Source organism: Chiroxiphia lanceolata, chromosome 5 (genome assembly GCF_009829145.1).
Source record: "Chiroxiphia lanceolata isolate bChiLan1 chromosome 5, bChiLan1.pri, whole genome shotgun sequence".
Classification (NCBI taxonomy): Eukaryota; Metazoa; Chordata; class Aves; order Passeriformes; family Pipridae; genus Chiroxiphia; species Chiroxiphia lanceolata.
This window is the reverse complement of record NC_045641.1, coordinates 10,202,659-10,224,488: the sequence shown is the minus strand read 5'-3', so window position 1 is coordinate 10,224,488 and position 21,830 is coordinate 10,202,659. Positions and strand designations below refer to the sequence as shown.

General features: G+C 34.3%; 1 protein-coding gene across 1 annotated transcript in view; it reads right to left on the bottom strand.

Annotated features, from left to right (window-relative positions):
• Positions 1-21,830, bottom strand: part of CACNA2D1 (calcium voltage-gated channel auxiliary subunit alpha2delta 1) — a 378,154-nt gene that overhangs the window by 171,552 nt on the left and 184,772 nt on the right. The window contains 1 exon segment of the mRNA XM_032687395.1: positions 8,602-8,646. Within this exon segment, the coding sequence (XP_032543286.1) occupies positions 8,602-8,646 (45 nt within the window).

Genomic DNA, 21,830 nt, shown 5'->3' with positions numbered 1-21,830 from the left:
ACGAACAAAAAGAAAATACAAACAAAAGGGAGAAGAAACAGGTCAACCTATAGATTTTGAAAGAATTTTTAAAAAGTCAGCAAAATAAAATGCTTAGGTAAAAGGTCAGCTGAAGCTGAGTTCAAATGTTTTTAGATTTGGACAATGTGATTTCCCACTGAATTAAAACTTATTTGCAATACACACCATAAAGAGAGGAGTAAGAATACCTTTAACACACCTTTTCACATACCAGCTCTAAAACCTATGAAAGATTTTAAGTCTCTAGACAGAAGCAGAAGCACAAATGACCTTTCACAGCCATGTGGGCAAGAAACTGAAACAGGCTACTCAGAGAAGTTATGGATGCCCCATCCTTGGAAGTGTTCAAGACCAAGTTGAATGGGGTTTTGAGCAAAGTGGCCTAATGAAAAGTGTCCCTGTCCATGGTAGCAGGGTTGGAACAAGATGATCTTTAAGGTCCACTCCAACCAAAACAATCTCATGATTCTGTGAAATGCTTTTGAGATGAGCTTAACTGGTTACAGCATCGTGGTAATAATGCCGAGGTTGCAGATTCGATCCCTATACGGACCACTTAAGAGTTGGACTAGATCATCCTTGTGGGTCTCTTCCAATTCAAAATATTCTGTGATCCTGTGAAGCTAAACCCCAAAACGCTTCCTACTTAACCCTACTCATGGCATGACTCAGGTGCAGAACTACAGAGTAAATGACCTTGCATGAAATGAGAGGATTAAATTCTGAAGCTCTGCTGCTTTACCATACTTATGGCATGTACTGGAAGCCAGAAATGTTAATTAGGAGAATTTCAGGAAAGGGTAACACTGGATACAATAAGCAGGCCTTAAACTTCACAGAATAGATCAATCATCCACTTACAAACATGTACAAATTAAATGTTGACGATATTAGATATGGCTGTCCTCTTCAATCTGTTTTTTCATCTGTTCTCCAAAAAACAACAGGGACAGAACATGTTGTGGATGGGTACAGAACTGGGTATAGATTGGGTATACAAAGGCCAAGGAAAGTGATCTGTCCCTTTGCAGATTACATAGGTCAGTTCAGAAATGCTCTTATTTGCAGTCAGGGGCAGTGCAAGAAAAGGTAAGGAACTGCATTTCAGATCACCTACACTACAGGGAACTCCCTGAAAATTCCAAAATAGTGTAATGTGTAGATTATTTCCTGTTTGGTGATGTATCTGGAGTCATAAACCACTTGGAAGGTATCTCCATGAAAGGCAATATGATGTTATGTTTCTGAGTTAAGCAGCATTTCATCTGAGGAAAGCAAAATGATATATTAATCTCCAATCAACTAATAATAATTGTATACACTTCCCAGAATGGGGATTCCAGAGTGTCTCCTTTGTTCCATATACAAATTGAATATTGAAACAAATTTTGTAATTATAATATTTACCTCTAATTTCAGCCATACTTATGAGGAAGGCCTTCTTTGTTCATTTGTTCAATCTAACATATGCACAAGCAGCAAATCAACAGAATCACAGAGGATACCCCCACCAGCACATTGCCTCTGTTAGTTTTTTTTTTATCTTGAACTGGAAAACATGCCTTGAAGATTTTGGTGACTTACATATCTTGAGTCTAAATATTAAGTCTTATTGAAATATTTAAGTGCTCCATTCCAGGATTCTTGAGATGACTTGTGATTTTCAAAGCCTACTTCCACCTTCGATCAGTCATGTGAAAACATCAGATGGAGTCATTTCTTTTGTTTTGTACCGCTGAAAAATCTCAGTGTGACCCACACGTTTCAAGGTGATGTGTCAGAACACTCGTACAACATGTCAGAACACACACAACATTTCTATCTGTAATCAGGCAACAAAGTGCTTGCTAAAAATCACTGCTTCGAATGCTATAAACATCCTACGACAGGTTCAACTTTTGGTGTTGCTTTTATTTACCAACAAACAATTACACTGCATTCACTGCAACTGTTATCACTCATGAATTTGATATTAGTAGGAAATACCCTGAAGCAAGAGATTTTCCATTAAACTGATGAATCACTAGCTTTGGGGCTGAGTTTTGATCTTTGATGTGGCACAAACTTAGCCTCTACAGGGAGACTTCAAGCACTGCTCTTTTATGCAAATGTGCCTTCAAGGTAGGATTCTCTGCATTAAGAACATTCTCATCTTTTTTTAGGACACTGACAACTACAGTTATTACTCTCGCCATTATTATTTCATAACTCTGTTTCACAGGTAGGAGATAGCTTTGGGGCAGTCATTTATTTCATCATCATGTATTTTTCATTGCAAGCTTGAACATATATTCATTTGGGAGAAGGGAAGACTTGCACAAATTTGAATAAAGGAATATAAACCTGACACCTATTTTTTCCATCATAATACAAAAAATAAAAAAAAATAAAAAAAAATAAAAAGAAGGAAAAAAGTAAGAACCCCTGCTCCCTGTGGTAATAGATCATTATAAATTTCAATAGGAAGCTCAAAGAAATGGCTTTTTGCCCTATGGACTGGACTCAAGCTTACCTATAATGCCTTGAAATGGAAAGAACTGACATGTTTCCCAGTGATACTTGATAAAGGCACACATTCCTCAGTAAACAATGCAAAAAGTCTTGGTACTAAAGCAGACAATGTCAATCATGCCCTCACTATCAGTTCCAATGCTTATTTTCCAAAGAATGGCATCCAAATCACACTTAGATAAAATAGGATTCCTGATGTGAGAAAGAAATGTGCACAGCAAGAACACTGGAATATGCATTTTCCTAAAAGATCTGGAAGTCAAAGTACCATGAAATTACTAGAATTAATAACAATATGTCCTCTTGTATTGGAAAAAAAAAGGATGAAAATGAGATGAAAGATAAAAACATAAAAATAAAATGCTTTTTGTTATCTTATAACAAAATTCACTTCTAGAACAGAATCTTCACTATAGCAAGAAGTGCATATTTTGGCCATAAAATTATTTTTATTATACACTGCAGTGCAAGAGAAACAATTCCTTAAAGTATAACCAAATTGCTACATTAAAAAAAAAGATAAAGTATGGATCTACCTTTTTATCTCAGTTCATTTTCAAACATATTAATTAAAATGAAATTTTTAAACATATGTATCAAAATAAGTATATCCAATGATATCTAGAATATAGTAACTTAAAAGAGAGACATTTAGGAACTTGTTGAATATTTGAGAAGCAGAGGACAGAGACTTGGAATACTCTCAGGGATCAGAAAGTACAACTACTATGAAGTTCTTTCTGAAAATGGAAATAAGTTAGGGAATCTATGAGATTCTATCAATTTTTCCCTCCTAGTTTCATAAAATTTTAGGTTTATTATAGACTTAATTATTAATTCCAAGCACTACATTCCAGTAATAAAAGATATAGGTTAATATTTTAATCAAAATGAAAATGTAGTTGAAAAATATGACATTTATTACAGATTTGTGTTCTAATGAAACTTCTCTAAGGCTTTAAAAATGTCTCTATACGAGTGCATCAACAGTCCTACTCTGACAGTCTTTCATTATAAAACATATAATTTATACTAGCGAAAATCTTCTTTCTCTCCTGTAGCTAGCTAAGAGGAAACTACTCTCTCAAAATATCTCCTTTGTCTATATAAAAAAAGGGCTAGAATAGGGCATTTGTCTGTATAGCTAATACCCATTACAGAGAGAAACCAAAACAACCAAAACCTCAGTAGAATCCATGTCATATTTGTAAGATTTAGAATAAGTGGCACAGATGCAGATCAACTTCTCAAAGAGTTCAAATGCAAAATACCTCCACCAAATATCAGTCAACCAGTATTTCAGTCTATTTACAAGTTTGGTCATTAGGTCATTTCAGTGTTATGATTCTCCAAGAATGTACAAAATTTTGTCTAAAACAAGAGCTAACTGATGTTTTCCAATGAAATTTTCACATGCATAAATCTATCACAAACCATCAAGAGATGTAACATTAAACAGAAAACACGAGAACTAGGTATGTAAATATGTGCAAATATCTTGACCTACTGAAAAACCCTAGTAGGTTCAGACAGAGAAAAAAATAATTCCAAAAATAGCTGCAACTTACTTACATGAAGAATAGCAACAATAAAAATAAGCCCTGAAGAAATATGCTGTATATACAACAGCTACTCGTTGGAACTTTCTTGATTGTAAGGGACTGCAAATCACAGTTACTGTCAGGTTATCTAACTACACTTTCCAATCTCCATGGCATATACTTTGCCCAGTTACTCATCATAAATGAGAATAGCTGGGGCAAATTCTTTATGACTAATTTTAATAATGTTTCCAGCGTTGAAGTAGTAAAGGACAAAGAGAAGATGAAAACAAACACAACATATCCTAATTATGACTGTAATGTCAAACTGTATTGATTATCATATAATGAGGGCAGAGGGAATAAGAGACCTAAAGAAGCTAAGGAAGTTACTCTTGGTAGTCTGCCTTATTGTAAAAGCAGGCTAGATTCTCTACAGTTTAGCACTTAAGCTCATCCTAAATTATTTGAGACAAATTTCTCATTGGAAATGCCTATCCTTCACTCTCTGTGAAATACTGAAAAATCACTAGCTTTAGCTCAGAAAAAAAACGATACTTTGAAATCCACCAGTAGCTAAACCCAGATAGTAGGATATTGATTTTCTTATTTGTATGCTGGCACCCAGACCCCGTGAAAGCACTGAGATAAAACTGCTCTTACATATGCAGATAAAAGGGAGCTTTCTAAAGGTATGTCTTATCAGAGTAAAGTTAAAAAAACCTTGAAAAACTAGAGGAAATCTTTATCTGTCAGATGACATGTAAAAGCAATCCCTGTCCCAGCTTTCTCTGTAGTGTCAGGGCAGGTCATTACATTCAGTCTCACTTTTCAATCCAGCAACTGGCAGTTGTTGGACTTGCAGAAACCTGGCATCACCCTTCCAGTCTTCTGAAAAGTCTCTTTATACCTGTAACCTTTGAGACTTGATCACTGGAGTCTCTCAGCTCCAGACTCTCCTCCAAACTGACCATATTCAGATGCCATTTCCCCCTCAAAGGTTCCTCCTGACCCAAAATGCAGCTCTTGAGACATTGCCTTACAGAGGAAACTTTTCTTTTCTGATGTTCAGCTACAAAATGAATAAAATATTACACTTGTGTAAATTAAATCATTCTACTATTTTTCAATATATGCTATGAGGGGAAAATCCAGAAAACTCCTGAATTCTTCTGGTCGGAGCTAAAAAAAAAAAAATAGCATTTCTTAGATCAAATTTGGAAAAGGCTCAGTCTTGGTTACAAGTAAATCTGGGATAATTCATAAACAGACTTCATTTTCCTAAATTAATCATAGCTGCATATAAAAGCAAATTTTGCAACCCCTGACACCATAAACTAGTAGAAAAGGCAAGACTTGTGTAAGGGTACAAGTAGAGACCCAATAAACTTCCAGTGCCACTGTCAGCATGCCTCTAAATCTCCAAGTGTCTTCTTGGGAAGAAGCAAACCCACCAGGATCATGCCTCTTAGGTAACCGTTCTGTTCTCTGCCCAGTAATTACTTTGAGCATAACTTCATATTTAAAAAAAAAAAAAAAATTTGGAGGGTGGAAATTATTTCTAAAATGTTTGTTAAAACATGATGCCAGGATGTTTTTTAAAATATGTACATTCACAACTAACTATCCTTTCTTATTTTTACAACGGTTTTCAACTTGATGTAGATATTTTCATCCTTATTTATAATGCTCTAACTCGATAGCTGCCTTTATGCTACAGGTTAAGCTCAAAAGGAGCTAATATTTTAAAAAATTATTCCAAAATAACAAGGTATAACTGCATTAGGAATAATTCCTAAACCATGTGGCACAGACAGCTTATCAGTTTTAAGAGATACAACCGGCTGCTCCCAGTTAAAGCCTAGGGAGTAAGATTTACAGGGGAACTGTAGACTTCCAGTGTGGTGTGGTTGGTTTCACATTAAAGAAACATTGCTTTATTTGTAATACTTAGTCCTTTAAGTCAAATCACTGAAAAATTTTCAGTCTTCTTTTCTTTAGGCTCTTGTAGCTTGTGCAGGAAAGAGTTTATGAGACCATAACAAGAAGTTACACTAAAAAATTTGGGAAAAGAGCAAGATGCAAAGAGGAGATGAGAAGGAATCTATAAACAAGATATGGAATCATTATTGGAAATAAAATGGAGACTAGCACAAAGAAGAGGAAAGAAATAAGCAAAAATTACTATAAATAGGGTGGTGGTACAAAGGATAAGAAGGGAAAACAGACAAAGCAATATGAAAACTAATGAGAAAGAGCATCTTAATGTGGTACCGCTCAGTCGTCCAATAAAACACTGCAGCATTTGTCCAAATACAACAATAAATTGACACTTGCAAATTAAAGTGCACAGCACAGGCTGCAATAGATCAAAATGAAAGGGTTCTTGGAAAAGGACAGTGAATGAAAACCTGAGAAACCTGTATTAAATTACAGGTTTGGCCATTATCTTCCTATGAGATATGAAAAATGGGAATATAATGCCTCCTACCTTGTTGTGACGATAAAACTCATTAATTACCCTGAAGTGCTCCCACATTACAGACAACATTGGGGAGGGGAAATAAGTAGAATCTAATTGCTGTTGTAGGATAAAGAGTACAAAAGGTCTATTACTGATTGATGGACTATGGGGTTACAAATTGATCATTTTATCTGAGACTGAGAAATCCAAAGGCCAAAGAATGATTGACCTTCACATTCTTGTTTGTTTTTTAAGTCCAAGAAAACACAGTGATTAGATTTAAAAAGGCCCACCGAGACAGCAGAAGAAAAATGAGAGAAGGATCTCCTGAATGTGGCACACAAACAGGAAGAAGGAAAGCAAACTGTACTGCAGCACATACAGAAAAATACACAGAATTTAAGTTTAAGAGGATTGCTCTTCTGATACAGTTGTAACTTTAAAAGGATGAGTGGAGACAAATTAAAACAGGCAGGGAGGACCAGTGAGATTAATTTCTTCTCCATCCAAAAGTTAAGATCTAAGAGTCTGTAATAGAAACTGGTCAACAGAGAGAAACACACATCTAGATTCAGCTGACCTTAGACATCTGTCTCAGAACAAACTGAACAGCTCTCTAGAGGTACCCACAGGGACTAGCTTAGATGTCTAATTTAAAAAAAAAAAAAAAAAAAATTTCTGCTGCTAATTATTCTTAATTGTACTGAAAAAGAAATATAATATCATTTCCCATGAATAAATGAAGGCTTGCTGCATGGACAAGGAAAAAAATAAGGACTTAGAGACAGAAAAGAATGGATGGCAAAAGCAGTTTTACTGACCAGTGTTTCAGAGATGATTCTCTTAAAATCTCTTGATTTAAAAAAAAAAAAAATAAGGCTGTCTCGAGCATTTTTTTCAGGCAGGAACAGGGGAGAAGAGTCTGTAGTGTTTGCATACATATTTGAGACCTGGATGAACTCAATATTTAAGCACTGTAATTCTGTTTCCAGAAGTGATCAGCACCTGCCATTCCAGTGACTTTAATGAGAACAGACAAATATCTTTCAAATTTAGGTTACTTTTTATGAAGTTTACCTAAAACATGCACATTTTAAAACTCAGGACAGTCTGATTTGTTGCATTTGGATTCAAGTACTCATAACTCTATATAAGCATATATAATAGTTCTGCTTGACATGATCTATGTACCTTCTTTAATTGCCTTACAGCAGAAGCATCAATTATAATAGTGATGCCATCAATCTCTAAAGAATACTTGATTAAAAAGTGCAAATGAAGCATGCTGGTAATTCTGATTAATACATTTAAAATATTTTTTCTACGGTTTTATAAATTAAATCTATAATGAAGACAAGCAGTTGTATTATCTCAAGTGAAGGTGAGGATAACTTGTATTCTCCCCAGAAGACATAAAGATTTTTAACAGTTAATGGCAGATAGGAGACTTCAAACCTTTTAGAGTTTTAGTAAACCAGGAATTGAAGTATCATACATTTAGTTTAAATCTTGTGACTGGATTTTCAATTTCCCCAAAACGTGTTACAGTCAAATAAGCAACCACAAAGTGCATGAAAATAATTGTTCAGTAGCATTTTACATCTGCCTTCTCCTCATGTAAAAAATTTCTTACAAAGAATACAGAACACCATAACATGAACTTGGAAAATAAGGCCAGAAAATGGCTCCTTCAGAGTAAATTATTTACATTTATCATTTTGATTCTCCAAACCTGTAATTATGGTTTTATTACATTTCAAAAAGTGAATGATACTGCTGTATGCATCTTTATTCTCTCAGCACATACTCTGACTGATCAGTAACCCAAGCTACATGAAAGGAGACAGACATTGAGAATTAGAACATAAAATATTATCTGACTCTCGAGGAGAACTTGGAGACATTTTTAAGTTTCTTGCTTTCTTGCTTCTGCAAAATATTTAAATGCTAGTCTTAGAGTTTCATTAATATTTTCAATCCCTTAATTTTCAAGGATTACAAGTTAATTTACAAGTAAATCTAGGATTTACAAAAGGAAATGAAATTAAATGAAACATTACTTACATCATTCTGATCATCTTTTGCATTGTAATAGATTATATCATTATTCTGTAAGAGAAAGAAAAGTAATTCTGTTAGTTTGAAAGGAGAGAATAAATTTAAGTAACAATACGCTGTACTATTGTAAAATACATTTTGAAATAAAAAACACAGTACTTTATGTATTCTCTTTGAAACAAGACAGACTCAGATCTTTGCTTGCTCTCTGTTGTGTGTTGTATTTGTCATGCTCGTGCTTATCTTCATACCTTTAATGCTTCTTCCTTGGGAAGCTACATAGGTCACCCAAAACACAGCTAGAAAAGTACAGATAACATTGGACAAACTTGAGAGCTCACAAAAGACTTCCATAAGTTGTTTCTGTTACAGACATGTGACTTCCCCCGTGCAATTAGGTGATTTATGCACCATGACATCCAGCAGACAACAGATACAGCGACGCACGGGCGTTGCTAAGTGGGTTAAGTATTTGTTGCACACACGTTTATTCTTCTATTCACCTCCCACGGTGAAAATACAATCTGTGAAAATACATCACAGCAGTCTGGCTGTGGTAGTGGAGAGCAGATCCTGGCAGCTCTGTAGAAACACTGTACCATGTAATTCAAGCAAAGCAAAGAAGGAGAAGATTGCTAGTTTCCATTACAGAATCAGTGAGAAGCTTCATTCAGCAGTCTGAAAATTGGGCTATTTCCTATGGAATACAGTTTTGTTTTCTCTTGAAATATTTCTGAACCATTTAAAAGCCTTGAAGACTTAGGTTCGCTGTAGTAGCTTTCCACCAAATAGAATTGCTGCAATGTGCCCAACAGCTTTTCATCGAAATCAAACAATTGTTATGTGCATTTCCCTATTAAATAGTATAGACATAGTGTTTTTAAGTCCCTTCACAGATTTTGAATAAATAAAGGAGAAATTACATTTCTTCATGTCCAGTAGTGTGTTTAAAATATTGCTTGCACTAAAAAAGTGCCATGACATGTACTACAAGGTAATGCACTACACCTTTATAAACCATCGTTTTCCTCACTCCATAAATAATGACATCATTTATTCTTCTTTGTGACCTTTTAGAGAGTCAGACATGAAATATATTACAGATGAGCTAAATGCCATTTGAGGTAAAAGCTATTAACATGAACTCATGCTTTTTGCTTTTCCCTCAAAATGCATTTTTCCATCAAGATGCAGTTCTATCCACAGGTCAGTTGGTTTTGTATCAGTATCTGGATAACGAAGCCAGATACAAGGGTGTGGTAGACACAGGAGGAAATTCCTTTCATCATTGAAGACTAATGATGACTAATAAGCTAATTGCTTATTCACTGGATTGTTATAAAGAAACCATATGGTCTTTATGTTATAAAGACCATATAATGCTGTGGAAGCCTCAGAGTATGTCGGAAGAGGCAAAAGATTCTATTTTCTTTGGTTCCTCTAACTTTTTACATGGCTGTAAATAGTTTGGTCTGTTCAAAACCCCATCTGATTCTTTAGCAGGCAAAGGATCCAACTCTGATTGGTACTAGCCAGAAACATTAACACAAGTGCTTTCATCACAAAACGATCTGCTCAACTGAAAAAAAAATAAATGTTGTTTCACTTCATAAGACAGGGAAAAGAAACACTTCTTTCATGAAAACTCTTTAAGTTAGGTTGTGTTAGAGCAGTTCCCCTGTAATCCTTCCCTGCAAGGTTTTGTTCAGGAAAAATGAACTGCAGGAAAAGCAATATGGACATACCTCTCTGGATATTATGCATATATTGGTTTTGTTTACTGCTTTCATTCTTAAAAGAAACATTTTCATAAAACACAATGCTATTAGGCCCTCTCCTGCATTGACTCTCATCTAGATATCAGTTTATTTCCCCAGCCCCTCCCCATTGCTCATGTTTACCCTAGCAGTACACCCTGTTGTAGAATCATTATTACATAGGATTTTTAACACTGTCCTCAACAGATACAATTGTGTTTATCTACTTAAACAAAATGATTCTTCATTGTCACAATTATATTTCCCCATCTTTTATATTTTTATCTATTTGTTTAAATTGCTTGAAGCTGGTATAGCTTTACTATGTACTTCTACTGGACTGAACAGTATTTTTAAAATCACCTATTAAAGAACTATGTTTCAGAAACATAATATGTTTACAAATTAATTAAAATAAACACCTCCCCATATCCAATGAATTAGGTATTTTGTTAGGCCATTTATATCCTGTACTTCATTACCCTGTCTGGATATATTATCTATATAATGCATAAACTAACACTGACATCAGACATATCTCACTACTCTTAATACAGAAAATATGAGATACCCAGTGCTACAACACACTAAATGCTGTACAGTTCACAAATTAGATTCATGGATCAGTCCTTTAGAGGACAATTTTTCATAATTTAACTACTTCTAGTTGACAAGAACAAATTGCTTTGTTGCTGGTACTCATGTGAGTAGTTTACTTATTTATTAACTTCTTGACACAAAGAATTTGAATTTTCCCACTGTTGTGCACTTTTGCCACCAGGTAATACTACACACTTGGTCAGCAAGCCTAAGGTGCAATGTAAATATCAGAGATACTTATTTTTGTTTTATCCAGTAATGCTATGAGAGAGAGGAGGTAAATATTCTCTATTACTTCTGTTAATGAATTAAGGGATTTAGTAAGACAGTCCTGAAGCTGAATTTATGAGACTTTAAGAGATCATATGCATAAATTAGAAACCTTAGCATAGTATCATTATATGAGTTTACAAAATCTATGCAATTGGAAAGGCTAAGGGTAGTTTTCACTGTCTTTAATTCCCCTTTCAATGCAAACAGTTTCAGTATTTGACAAGGGTATTAGGTAAGGTATATAAAAATTACATTAAGGACCAGGTCATAAATGTTTTATTTGTGACTCTTATTATTTTCTTTTCTATCCTAATAATTTTCTTCCACACTCCCATTGTAAGTATTATCTGCTGAAGTGAGATTGTTCTATCGTCTTTTTATTGCTTTTCATTTCAATAGTTGTTTGTTTTCCAGCTTGGGGTATAAAACAATTCAAGTGGGAAACACTATATATTGGTTACTATTAATAAATTCTTAAATTTCACCGCATAAAATCCAAAGTTTCTGGTCTCTATACCATCTATGTCTAGAGGTTTGAAGAAACACACATCTGCAAATGAAATTTGAACTCACATCAACACTAACTGACACTCAGCTTTTGATTCTCTACTGAGCAACTTTACAGACACAGTCTATCGATTTAACAAATAAATACCTGAACTCAACTCAGGATTATGTGAATGGGACTGAAGTTGGCTTGTCATCACAGGAAATAATGCTTTTTTTCAATCACATTCTTTCAAGAACAATAAAAAAGGATTATACCGCAACAAGACATATCTGACACTACAGATAATAATGTATAGTAAATTGTAATAATATATCTATGTCACATTGTTGTCAAAAGCTATACATCCTCCTTTACCAAGTGCCAAAAAGAAAGCTCCTTGTCATTGCTGCCGTATTATGGTGTCTGTAGGAAAACCTCCTCTCTAAATGTTATGCTAGAATTCCAAGAATTTTCCACATAATATGAGCCACACCAACTAGTCTAATGTCTCTTTTTTTGGTGGGAAGATTGTATATTTGATTTTTTGAAATATCTGCTTTCCCACAAGAGATGTTTGTGTTTCATTCAGGAAAGAAAAAAAAAATACTCTAAGCCTTAAGAGTTTCCACAAACACCCTATGTGGTCAGTTCAGAAATGTTGCTTTCACTGAACCTGTGGTTAAGATTACATATGCCCTCAGGTCTGTCCATGGGCTCCCTAGGGATTTTATGCAACCCTGTGCCCATGATGGAGCCAAAATGGTGTTAGGCCTACAGGGGAGATGGAAGGCCTGAAATGAATACTAGAACTTTATTAAACACTCTAATGAACTACCAGAAAATAAATCATTAAAAGAAAAAAAGAAGATTAAGAAACTGTTTTTCTGCAGCTTTTCATATATTAAGAAATTAACGTAATGTATTAATTCAGATAGACATCACAATTATCCTTTTTCCCCTAAAGTAGCAGTTTAAAAACAATTGTAGGTAAAACGTGAAAGCAAAAAAAATTACACTTTTATTCATTTCAGAGATGTTAGAAGATATTGAACTCCCTCAGAAAAGAAAACAGAAGAGTGTTTGTTAAAGATCTCCATAATTCAAAGATTTACTTCAGTGAGCCACTGGAGGCAAATCTAAAATTAATGTAGTAGATTATATTGCATATATATGTATATATATTATATATATATATATATACACACACTACTGCATAATTATTAGTGCATGTTTTAAATTCTGAAATTAAGGCAAATATATTTATTTCGATTTTCTTTTAAAACAGGATACTTCCCATGACTTCTAAGTGTTTTACCCACAAAAGTGCTAAAGCACCCAAAGTGAGGCAATGTATAAAAGCTCCTCCATATTGCAGCTAATCTGCAACTAGTGAGGATTACTTTGGTTTACAGGTAATGAAGTAGAGTTAGAAATCAAAATTCGAAAGAAACCAAACCATGTTGCAAACATATGTCTGATTTTGATGTTTTAGTTTAAAAATAAGTTCTTAAAATTACATATACAAATTTTGAGAACATTTTAAAATAATATTAATTCCACACATTTGGAAAAGACATTCACATTAATGAAAGAACTTGGTGTTCATTTGCTCAGCATGTGGCAATAAAAATATTAATAATACTGGTCCATTTCACTTTTCATAGGCAGACCAAATGAAATTAGTGTAAAGGCCTACAAATCCTAAAAAAAAAAAAAAAAAAAAAAAAATTCATTAAGTGTTCATTAAAGATCTGTTTTAATTTTAAAAAATATTTTGTTGTGTCCCCTTGGATACAGAAGTGCATTAAAAAATATTCACTCGAATACCTTTGGAGTAATTAAGATTTAAACCCATCCTAATAAATTGTATGACAAATAAGCCAGACAGTTTTAGTTTAATCACTTATATAGTCTGACATGCAGTTTAAGGCACAATTAGACTCTTCAGAAAAGAAAGCTAAATATGGTCTACCACACAAAAAAATATGTCTATTTCTAAAAAGAAGGAAAGAGTGTCAACTACTACAATCTCTTTTGTTATAGCTTCGTAATTTTATATAAGTGAAATGACACATGTAAAAGAGGGGGATTAGCTAATAACTTTTTTTTCATTCAGTATCCATGTGTGGAAATATTGATTTATCACTCGTCTTCAAAGTGAACAAAATGCCAGGCAATATAGTAAACCAGTTGCAATTATAACTACAATGTATGTATGCAAGTACAGTGTCTGAACATGAACTCTAAGAAATGAGTTAGAAAGTGCATTTAAAACATTATCGTGAAAAAAGACTTAGAAATTATATTTTTAAAAATATTTTTAATAAAAACATTAAAAATATTAACCAGTTAAATAACACCCCATCAAGAAATATGACCAAATATTACACATAATATGGGCAAACAAGTCACTTGAGTTAGACATTTTTTCCCAAAACCTAACTCGACCAAATAACTGCTTTGTCAGACTACATTTCATACACTAATTAAAACCTTCCAAGTTTGCACTATAATTTATGATAAGCCTTTTTCATCAGATTTGTGTAAAGGGCTTTTCTCAAGATTCTATTGGGACTAATGATTGAAATGACAAGATGAAGATTTCAGGAAATAACATAAAGGAGCATTAAAGGTGCTGTATATTCTTTCTTTTAAATGATGAGAAAGATCAACTTTTTCAGCATTCACTTACAGGCTGTTCCTTTGCTGAAATTAACAATCCAGAAACCTTCAAATTCATAGACAGTTTTCATGCAGTGGTCACTTATCCATTCACAGAGTGATAAATAAAATTAGTAATTTATTAATCATCTGCATGCTAAACAGTGGGACTAAAACATAGAAGCCTAATATAAACAGATAAATTATCAGATAAGTGTAATATACTGATACAGATGCCAGATAAAAATATACTATATGAAAAATAGATTTTCAAGCCCTTGACATTGATTCTGAAGAATTTTGATCTGAGACTAGATCCAAAGATTGCAACACTGATGGTGGTCAGATTTTAGGCATCTGAATTAAAAACTGAGATCGTGAAAGAGTTCATTGAAGTCTAAACTTAGAAGAATCTAAAACTTTGGAAATATTTGAGATTCCAACATTGATATTCTCTAGGTATCTAGGTATCTATAAGGTATCTATCCTATTTCTACAAGGACCTTTGAAGAACCTCAGACTTCACATTTCTGAGAAGTTTGGACCCTACTTTGCATCTTCACAAATTCAGGACCCATAAACTGAAGGCTCTCACCTCTCTAATTTAAGGTAATTCCTATCACTGAACACACCAATCTTTGGAATATCTAATGATGAATAACAGTCATTTAAATATATTAAAAGAATTAAGTCACGATCTGCAAATAGAATAGACATTTGCCCTGCTCTCACCTCCTTTTCCCCTCTCCTTCCTTTCTCCTGACCATGTGAACAGTATAGTTATAGGGCTTTGCTATTTAGAAAAAAAAAAATATTATTATTATTATTTTGAACTCTGGATTCTGCATTATAGCATTGCATTTCATATAGTAAACCCAACATTTTCTTCCTCACTTTTACTGATTGTGAAATACATTTAATGCAAATGGTTCAGCTAAAACTCAGAAACTCATGTAACGAAAATAATACTGAAAAAACATGAAATTTCTGTTAAGATAGCATACATTTTAAAAATGCAAAAGCTATTTAAATGCATATCCTAAAAACACTGTACTCTAGGTTGAGAGGTAAGTTATTTTACCAAATCAATGGCTTAAGGCAGGCACTTACTTCTAAGAGCAAGTATGTATTTCAAATAGGACAGCACATATTATAGTATTAGAGCTTCTGAATACTTTCAGTTCTCAGGCACATCATGACCTTACCTTGATCAGGAACCAAGTACAAGAGCCAGGCCAAGGGCATGAGGCTGAGTGTGGTGAGCTATAACACACATGGCAGTGCCAACAAGGAGTGCAATGAGCCCTGGTACAGGCTGTGCATCAGTGAAAGAGAACACATGAGAGGCTGGGAAAACATGATAATGCCATGGACTGATTTGACTGGCATCCTGCAACACCTGCCTATAAACTCCCCAGTAACAGAGACTGTAGGGGAACATTGTCATGTGAATGTTTGACATGTCAGGAGAGCCAAGCATCAAGGTGGAACCAGCCAGCAATGGTGCCAAGCCACTGCCCACAGCCCAGACCTGGGGCAAGCATCCCATGTACCCCAGGCTGGGCTCTGCCAGCTCACCAGCACTGTGACCACATCAAGTCTCAGCTTATTTTTTGCATGGGGAGACACCTCAATATATCAGAGGACTGAGCAATCACCAACCATACGAAGTTCAACAAGAAAAAGTGTTGGATTCTGCACCTGGGATGGGGCAACTCTGGATATACGAACAGACTGTGGAATGAGAAGCTGGAAAGCAGTGACAGAAAAGGGACCTGGGGGTCCTGTTGGATGGTAAGTAAGATGGGTCAGCAGTGCCCTGACAGTCAGGAGGGCCAACCATGTCCTAGGCAACAGGCAAAGCATAGCCAGCTGGGAGAGGGAGGGGATTGTCCTGCTCTGCTCTGCACTGGGGCAGCTTCACCTTGAATATTGTGACAGTTTTGGGCACCACGATATAAGAAAGATATTAAGCTACTAGAGACTGTCCAAAGGAGGGCAATCAAGATGCTGAAGGGTCTTGAGGAGAAGCCGTATGAGGAGCCTCTGAGGGCACTTGGTCCATTCAGCCTGGAGAAGAGGAGACTGAGGGGAGATCTCATTGCAGTTACAACTTCCTCTAGAGGGGAAGTTGCAACCCATTTTCTGTGGTGACAGTGACAGAACCTGAGGCAATGGCCTGAAGTTGTTTCAGGAGAGGTTTATGTTGGGTATTAGAAAAAAATTCTTTGCCCAGAGGGTGGTTGGGCACTGGAACAGGCTCCCCAGGGCAGTGGTCACAGTACCAAGGCTGGCAGAGTTCAAGAAGCATTTGGATGATACTCTCAGGCACATGATGTGACTTTTGGGGATGATCCTTTGCAGGGTTAAGACTTGGACTCGAATCTTATGGGTCCCTTCCAACTCAGCATATTCTGTGATTCTGTGATTTTCTGCCACAGCCCATCCATTTCTTGGCTCACTTAATGGCATGACCTTCACAGAGGCACATTGTCTCATGTTCCTTTCTTCACCGTGACAATATCTGATTACATGCTGAATTTAACCACGCTTCATTTAATTTGTCTTGTGCAAATTATAATTAGTAAAGCTGAGTAAGAAGGTTTTTATATCACATTCAAATCTCGGGAGAAAACCCTGCTATTTTTCACAGAGTGCAATAAATAGGATTTTTTTTTTTTTTTGCCTCAGTGCCCATATTATAGTACATTATACATTTACTTAGAAAAATGAGAAGTAATAAAGAGTATTAAAGTTGCATGCACTACCTCAAAAGGAGGCATAACAAATACCAAAAGGGTACTTCTGTCTTCAAATCTCTAGAATTGATCATAGAAACTGAAAAGAATAACTTTTCCATGTCAAACAAAACTCTCCAATTTTCAGATATTTTTCACTGTAAGAATTGTTGTAAGAAACTGCCATTAGACTACTTAAGCTGCCAGGATGATACTTAACTTCAATCTAGAACGTTTTTTTGGAAGAAGATGATAGAGAGGCAGTGTAGCAAATACCATTAACTTTGTACACAACTTTTTCCAAAGACTGTTTCAAGCCTTTTTTTTTTCATACTGAGATAAAACACCCTACAGTCAACGACACAGACTCTAGAACAAATCCAGCCAAATCTCCCTCAGTATGCTTACCATCTCTCCAAAGGATGACAAAAAAGTCTAGGATTTTATGTACTTGCGTGTACCAGGAAAGAAAATCAAATTTAAAAGAACTGGCTACATATATAAAGAAATACAAATAACCATCCTCTCTATTCCTCCTCCAGTCCTAAGTCAAAAGCAAGGAAGACAGAGACAACCCTGAAAGACAAAAATATTTTAAATCCATTTTAATTTTGGTAAATATATTCTTCCAAAAGGTTCAGGAAACTGCTAATCTTCTCATCACAGTAACTTCCTCAAAGTATAAGCAACTGCAAATGGCTTCTTTTTATAAGGCAAAATGCAAGTGATTACAAAGCAGATTTCCAGGTGGGAAAACGAAATTAATTTGTTATCAGCTAATTAACCTCTATATCACACTACCTGATCAGTTTAATTAAAGCAGCAAAGTATGTTTATTTTAATTTATTCAGCATTACTTTCTTTAGTTGATGAAAGAACATAAAAATAAAATAAATAATAATAAATTAAAAAATTGTCTAAACTGATTGCATATTATCTAGATTGCACATACTGGGACCAGTAAAGTACAGGGGCCTAGTTAAACAATTTGGGCATGAGTTTACATCAGATTCACAGGAAATTAGCATTCTGAATTCATACTTATGGAGCTGCTGGGATGTAATGAATCTCTTGCACTATGATAACTGAATATAGAATATATGCCAGTCCTCCAACTCCAAAAAAATCTGCAAAAGCCTTTTAGAAATTTATTTTCTACCAAACAATGGGCAAACCTTTAATAGAATTTGTTCCCAAAAATCTGTTACATTATCACTGTGTTCTATCCATTACAGCCAACAAATAACATGTTTGGCAATGTTGCAATCAGTGGTTACAAAATACTTGAAAGGAATCAAATTTTGGGCATATGACATCACAATGGAATAAAAACTCAGGAGCCTAGCCTCTCAGTGATCCATAAGAGTGGCTGAAGAGAGGATATTCCAAGGCTTATCCAAACCCAGCAGTACACTGAGGTCAGCAGTCTGTAGGATATTGCTCTGGATCTGCATCATCTCAAAGTTCAGAACAAGAATCTGAGGATAATTGCATATGTCTATTTTAAAAGAATATTTTTATCACTTTTTGCATACAGATTTGTATTAATTCAGTCCACCAGAAGCTGCTAAAACTAATCAGTGCTGAGCAGAGACAAAAATCAGGAAAATTGCTCATAGATCATGACAGGAGTTCAGGACTCTCCACGGAAAATTCTCTTACCACTTGCATTTTCATCAGAAGATAGCCAGGCAAGATAAAATGTATAAGGAACGAACTACACACAAGTGAACTCCACAAGTCATGACTGCCAGTATTACACAAGTAAATTTATATTGTCTTTATCCCTCTGACTTTGTAATGTATTAAACAATTAATGGCTATGTGTAAGTAACTGAATTGTAGCTTTTAAAATTTAGTCATTATGATCAACTACGTGAAATGCAGAGCATATTCCTAAAGAGATTGTTTTGTTTCTGGCCATAAAACGGTAACTATTATTCTAAAAAAAAGGTTATTCTCACTTCTGGTTCCACACTTATACCATGAAAATAATGTAAATATATCCAACTTAAGTCTAACAAACTTATTCACAATTAATGTCATGAAGTTTGCACTGCAGCTACCGGAAATCCATTGACACAAAAAAACCATGTATTTTTATTTTCACTAGAGTAACACCTTTAAATTTTTATTCAAAGGCTGCACATTGTGTTCTAAACCCATTATTTAAGTTCCTACTTAACAGTTAAAACAACACATAACAGTTAAAACAACAAATAATATTAGAGGAAAAAAATTAAGTTTTAGGCATTTGCAAAATGCTGCAGGAATTATGGATTATCAGTGCTGGTAATTATTCTTAAACTTGAGAATATATGAGTGGGTTGATATTTGGATCAATTTTCAGAAGTTCAGGAATCATCCTGTGATCTTAAAGACCATGAAGTCAAATTTCGCCTTTGAATATGTCCATTTTGACAGGAAATTAAGGGAAGAAAAAAAAACACAAAGCCTCCACATTATTTCAGTATGTGTTTGGCTCCAAAAAAATCTGAACTTGTTGTTTGATCCATTCAGAATATTTTATTAAATTACTAAATATAATATATAGCAATCTGTATATGAATTGACAAAATGTAAAATACATAAAATGCAAAAAATATTTTCCCTGCTAAAATTATATCAAATAAAAATAAAATCAGTGCTATCAAACAATTTTTCTGTCATCCTCCTCTTTAAATGTTCACGTAATATTCAGAGATTTAACTCTGATAAACAATGTTTTGTATGAAATATTAATTAAGACAAAATTTATGTCTCCATCTTAATTTTTAAAAAGTGCTTTAAAATGAAAGATGAAACTGTGTAAGACTAGTATTTATATATATGTACACTTTGAGAATATATCCAATGGTTAAAACAGTTCCCCAAAACCAGAAATTTTCCCCTCCATTACCCTCTTTAGGAAAAAAAAAATAAAATAGTATCTCATGAGGAATATATCACATGAAGTCAATGTATTTAAATTCTAAGCAAAAATACCCAGTTAACATTAATACCTTTTAAGAATCTCACTGGAAGAGAAAAATGCCAACCTTTTGCATAATTTTCCTTAAACTGCAGCAGTAGAAAGCTTTATACATCTCTTTCTTTCCTCATTTTTCCATATGTAAAAAATAAAATACAAAAAGATTTTAAGGTATTTCTGCAGTGTATTACAATACTGTGTAACACAGGAAAAATGAATTTTCACATATAAATTATGAAAGTTGGATTCAAACTTTGCATCATATCTTACATAGCTGACACTGACCTGTAAAGTTAGTGATCTCTAATAAATTTTTTAGAAGCATTGATCTCTTTCCCTGCCTTCATCAATTCTTCATTGAGTTTATTCAATCTCTTAGAGTGTGTCCACAAAATCCACAGTTATAACATACAAAAAGAAAAAAACACTCAATTGCTATAACTAATTGTACACAATTTGCATGGTAATTAAAAAAAAATGCAACAAAATATCTTCATTTCCTCCTAAATGTGACAAGTACCTTTTCACAAGGTAATGTAGTTCAAAACACGTCAGGTCACGTCTTCTTTTCAGATGGTTTTGGCTTACCCATGTAAACAATATTCCTGTCATATTGACTGTTCATTATTTTAATGGGCCTCTTATAAAGATACATCTTTGTTAAGATTTTGATTTAAATTATTTTTCTCTATCTCTGATGTCTTAGAAGGAAAGAAACTCGAGACTGCAGTTACCATGCTCTAAGAAATATCCCATGCTCACCTAATTAATAAAGAACAGAAGGAATCCTAATTTAATTATTCAGCTTTGACATCCATTTTGTGCATGTCTTGCACTCAATCACAGCAATAAAGCAAAGCTTCATGAGCACACCTTATTTCGGAAGCAGTTCAGTCGCATCAGACAAGCCAGCAGCTGGAAAACGTCATTCATTTTACTATTTAACATAAAATGATGAAGACTTTTCCAGTTAATTGCTGCAAGCAAAAGGTTCATATCAAAAATAATTAAAGCATAATTACTTTTCTTCTTAATTATTGAGATGTTACACTGGTATGCTGGAAGTCATGCAGAAAGAGCAGTAAGATTTAAGAGCTGTATCAACATCTTGCTATTATGTTTCTCATTCTCGATCTTAACAATTGCACTAAATGAAAAGTAATTTGTGTTTTCTTCCATGGATCACTACAGGGGTTTTCACTCATTAGGTATTTGATGCTTATGCCACAAAATGCAAAGAAATACAGACACGCCAAAACTTGTGACTACGCTGGTTGGGATCTCACAGCAGGGAAAGGAACTCGGATGAGCATTTGCACTGTCACAGCCACAAGCTGCTTAATTTCAAGGAGTCCCATACAATTCTTGATAGCAAATTATGCAATTTAAAAAGACTTCATATATTTTTTCTTTTTTTTTTTTTTTAATATAGTGAAATGATGTGCCTTCTTTTCAACACCCAGTCCTTTTTCTAGAGATAGTTGAGGAGTTGTTTCTTGGTTTTACCATTTTCCTGAGTACAATGAAGCAGAGGAAAAAACTACTAAAAGAAATGTTCTTTAAAAACAGGGAACAAACAAAAATAAAGGAAACTAGATACTAATTACATCTCCAATGCTGTTGTGGAAGATATTTCATTACTAAACAAAACCGAACAGTCCAGTAGCAGGGGAAACAAATCAAAAATGCAATCAAAACCCAAACCAGATTCTTCTTTAATTATCTAGTATTTTTATATAACTTAG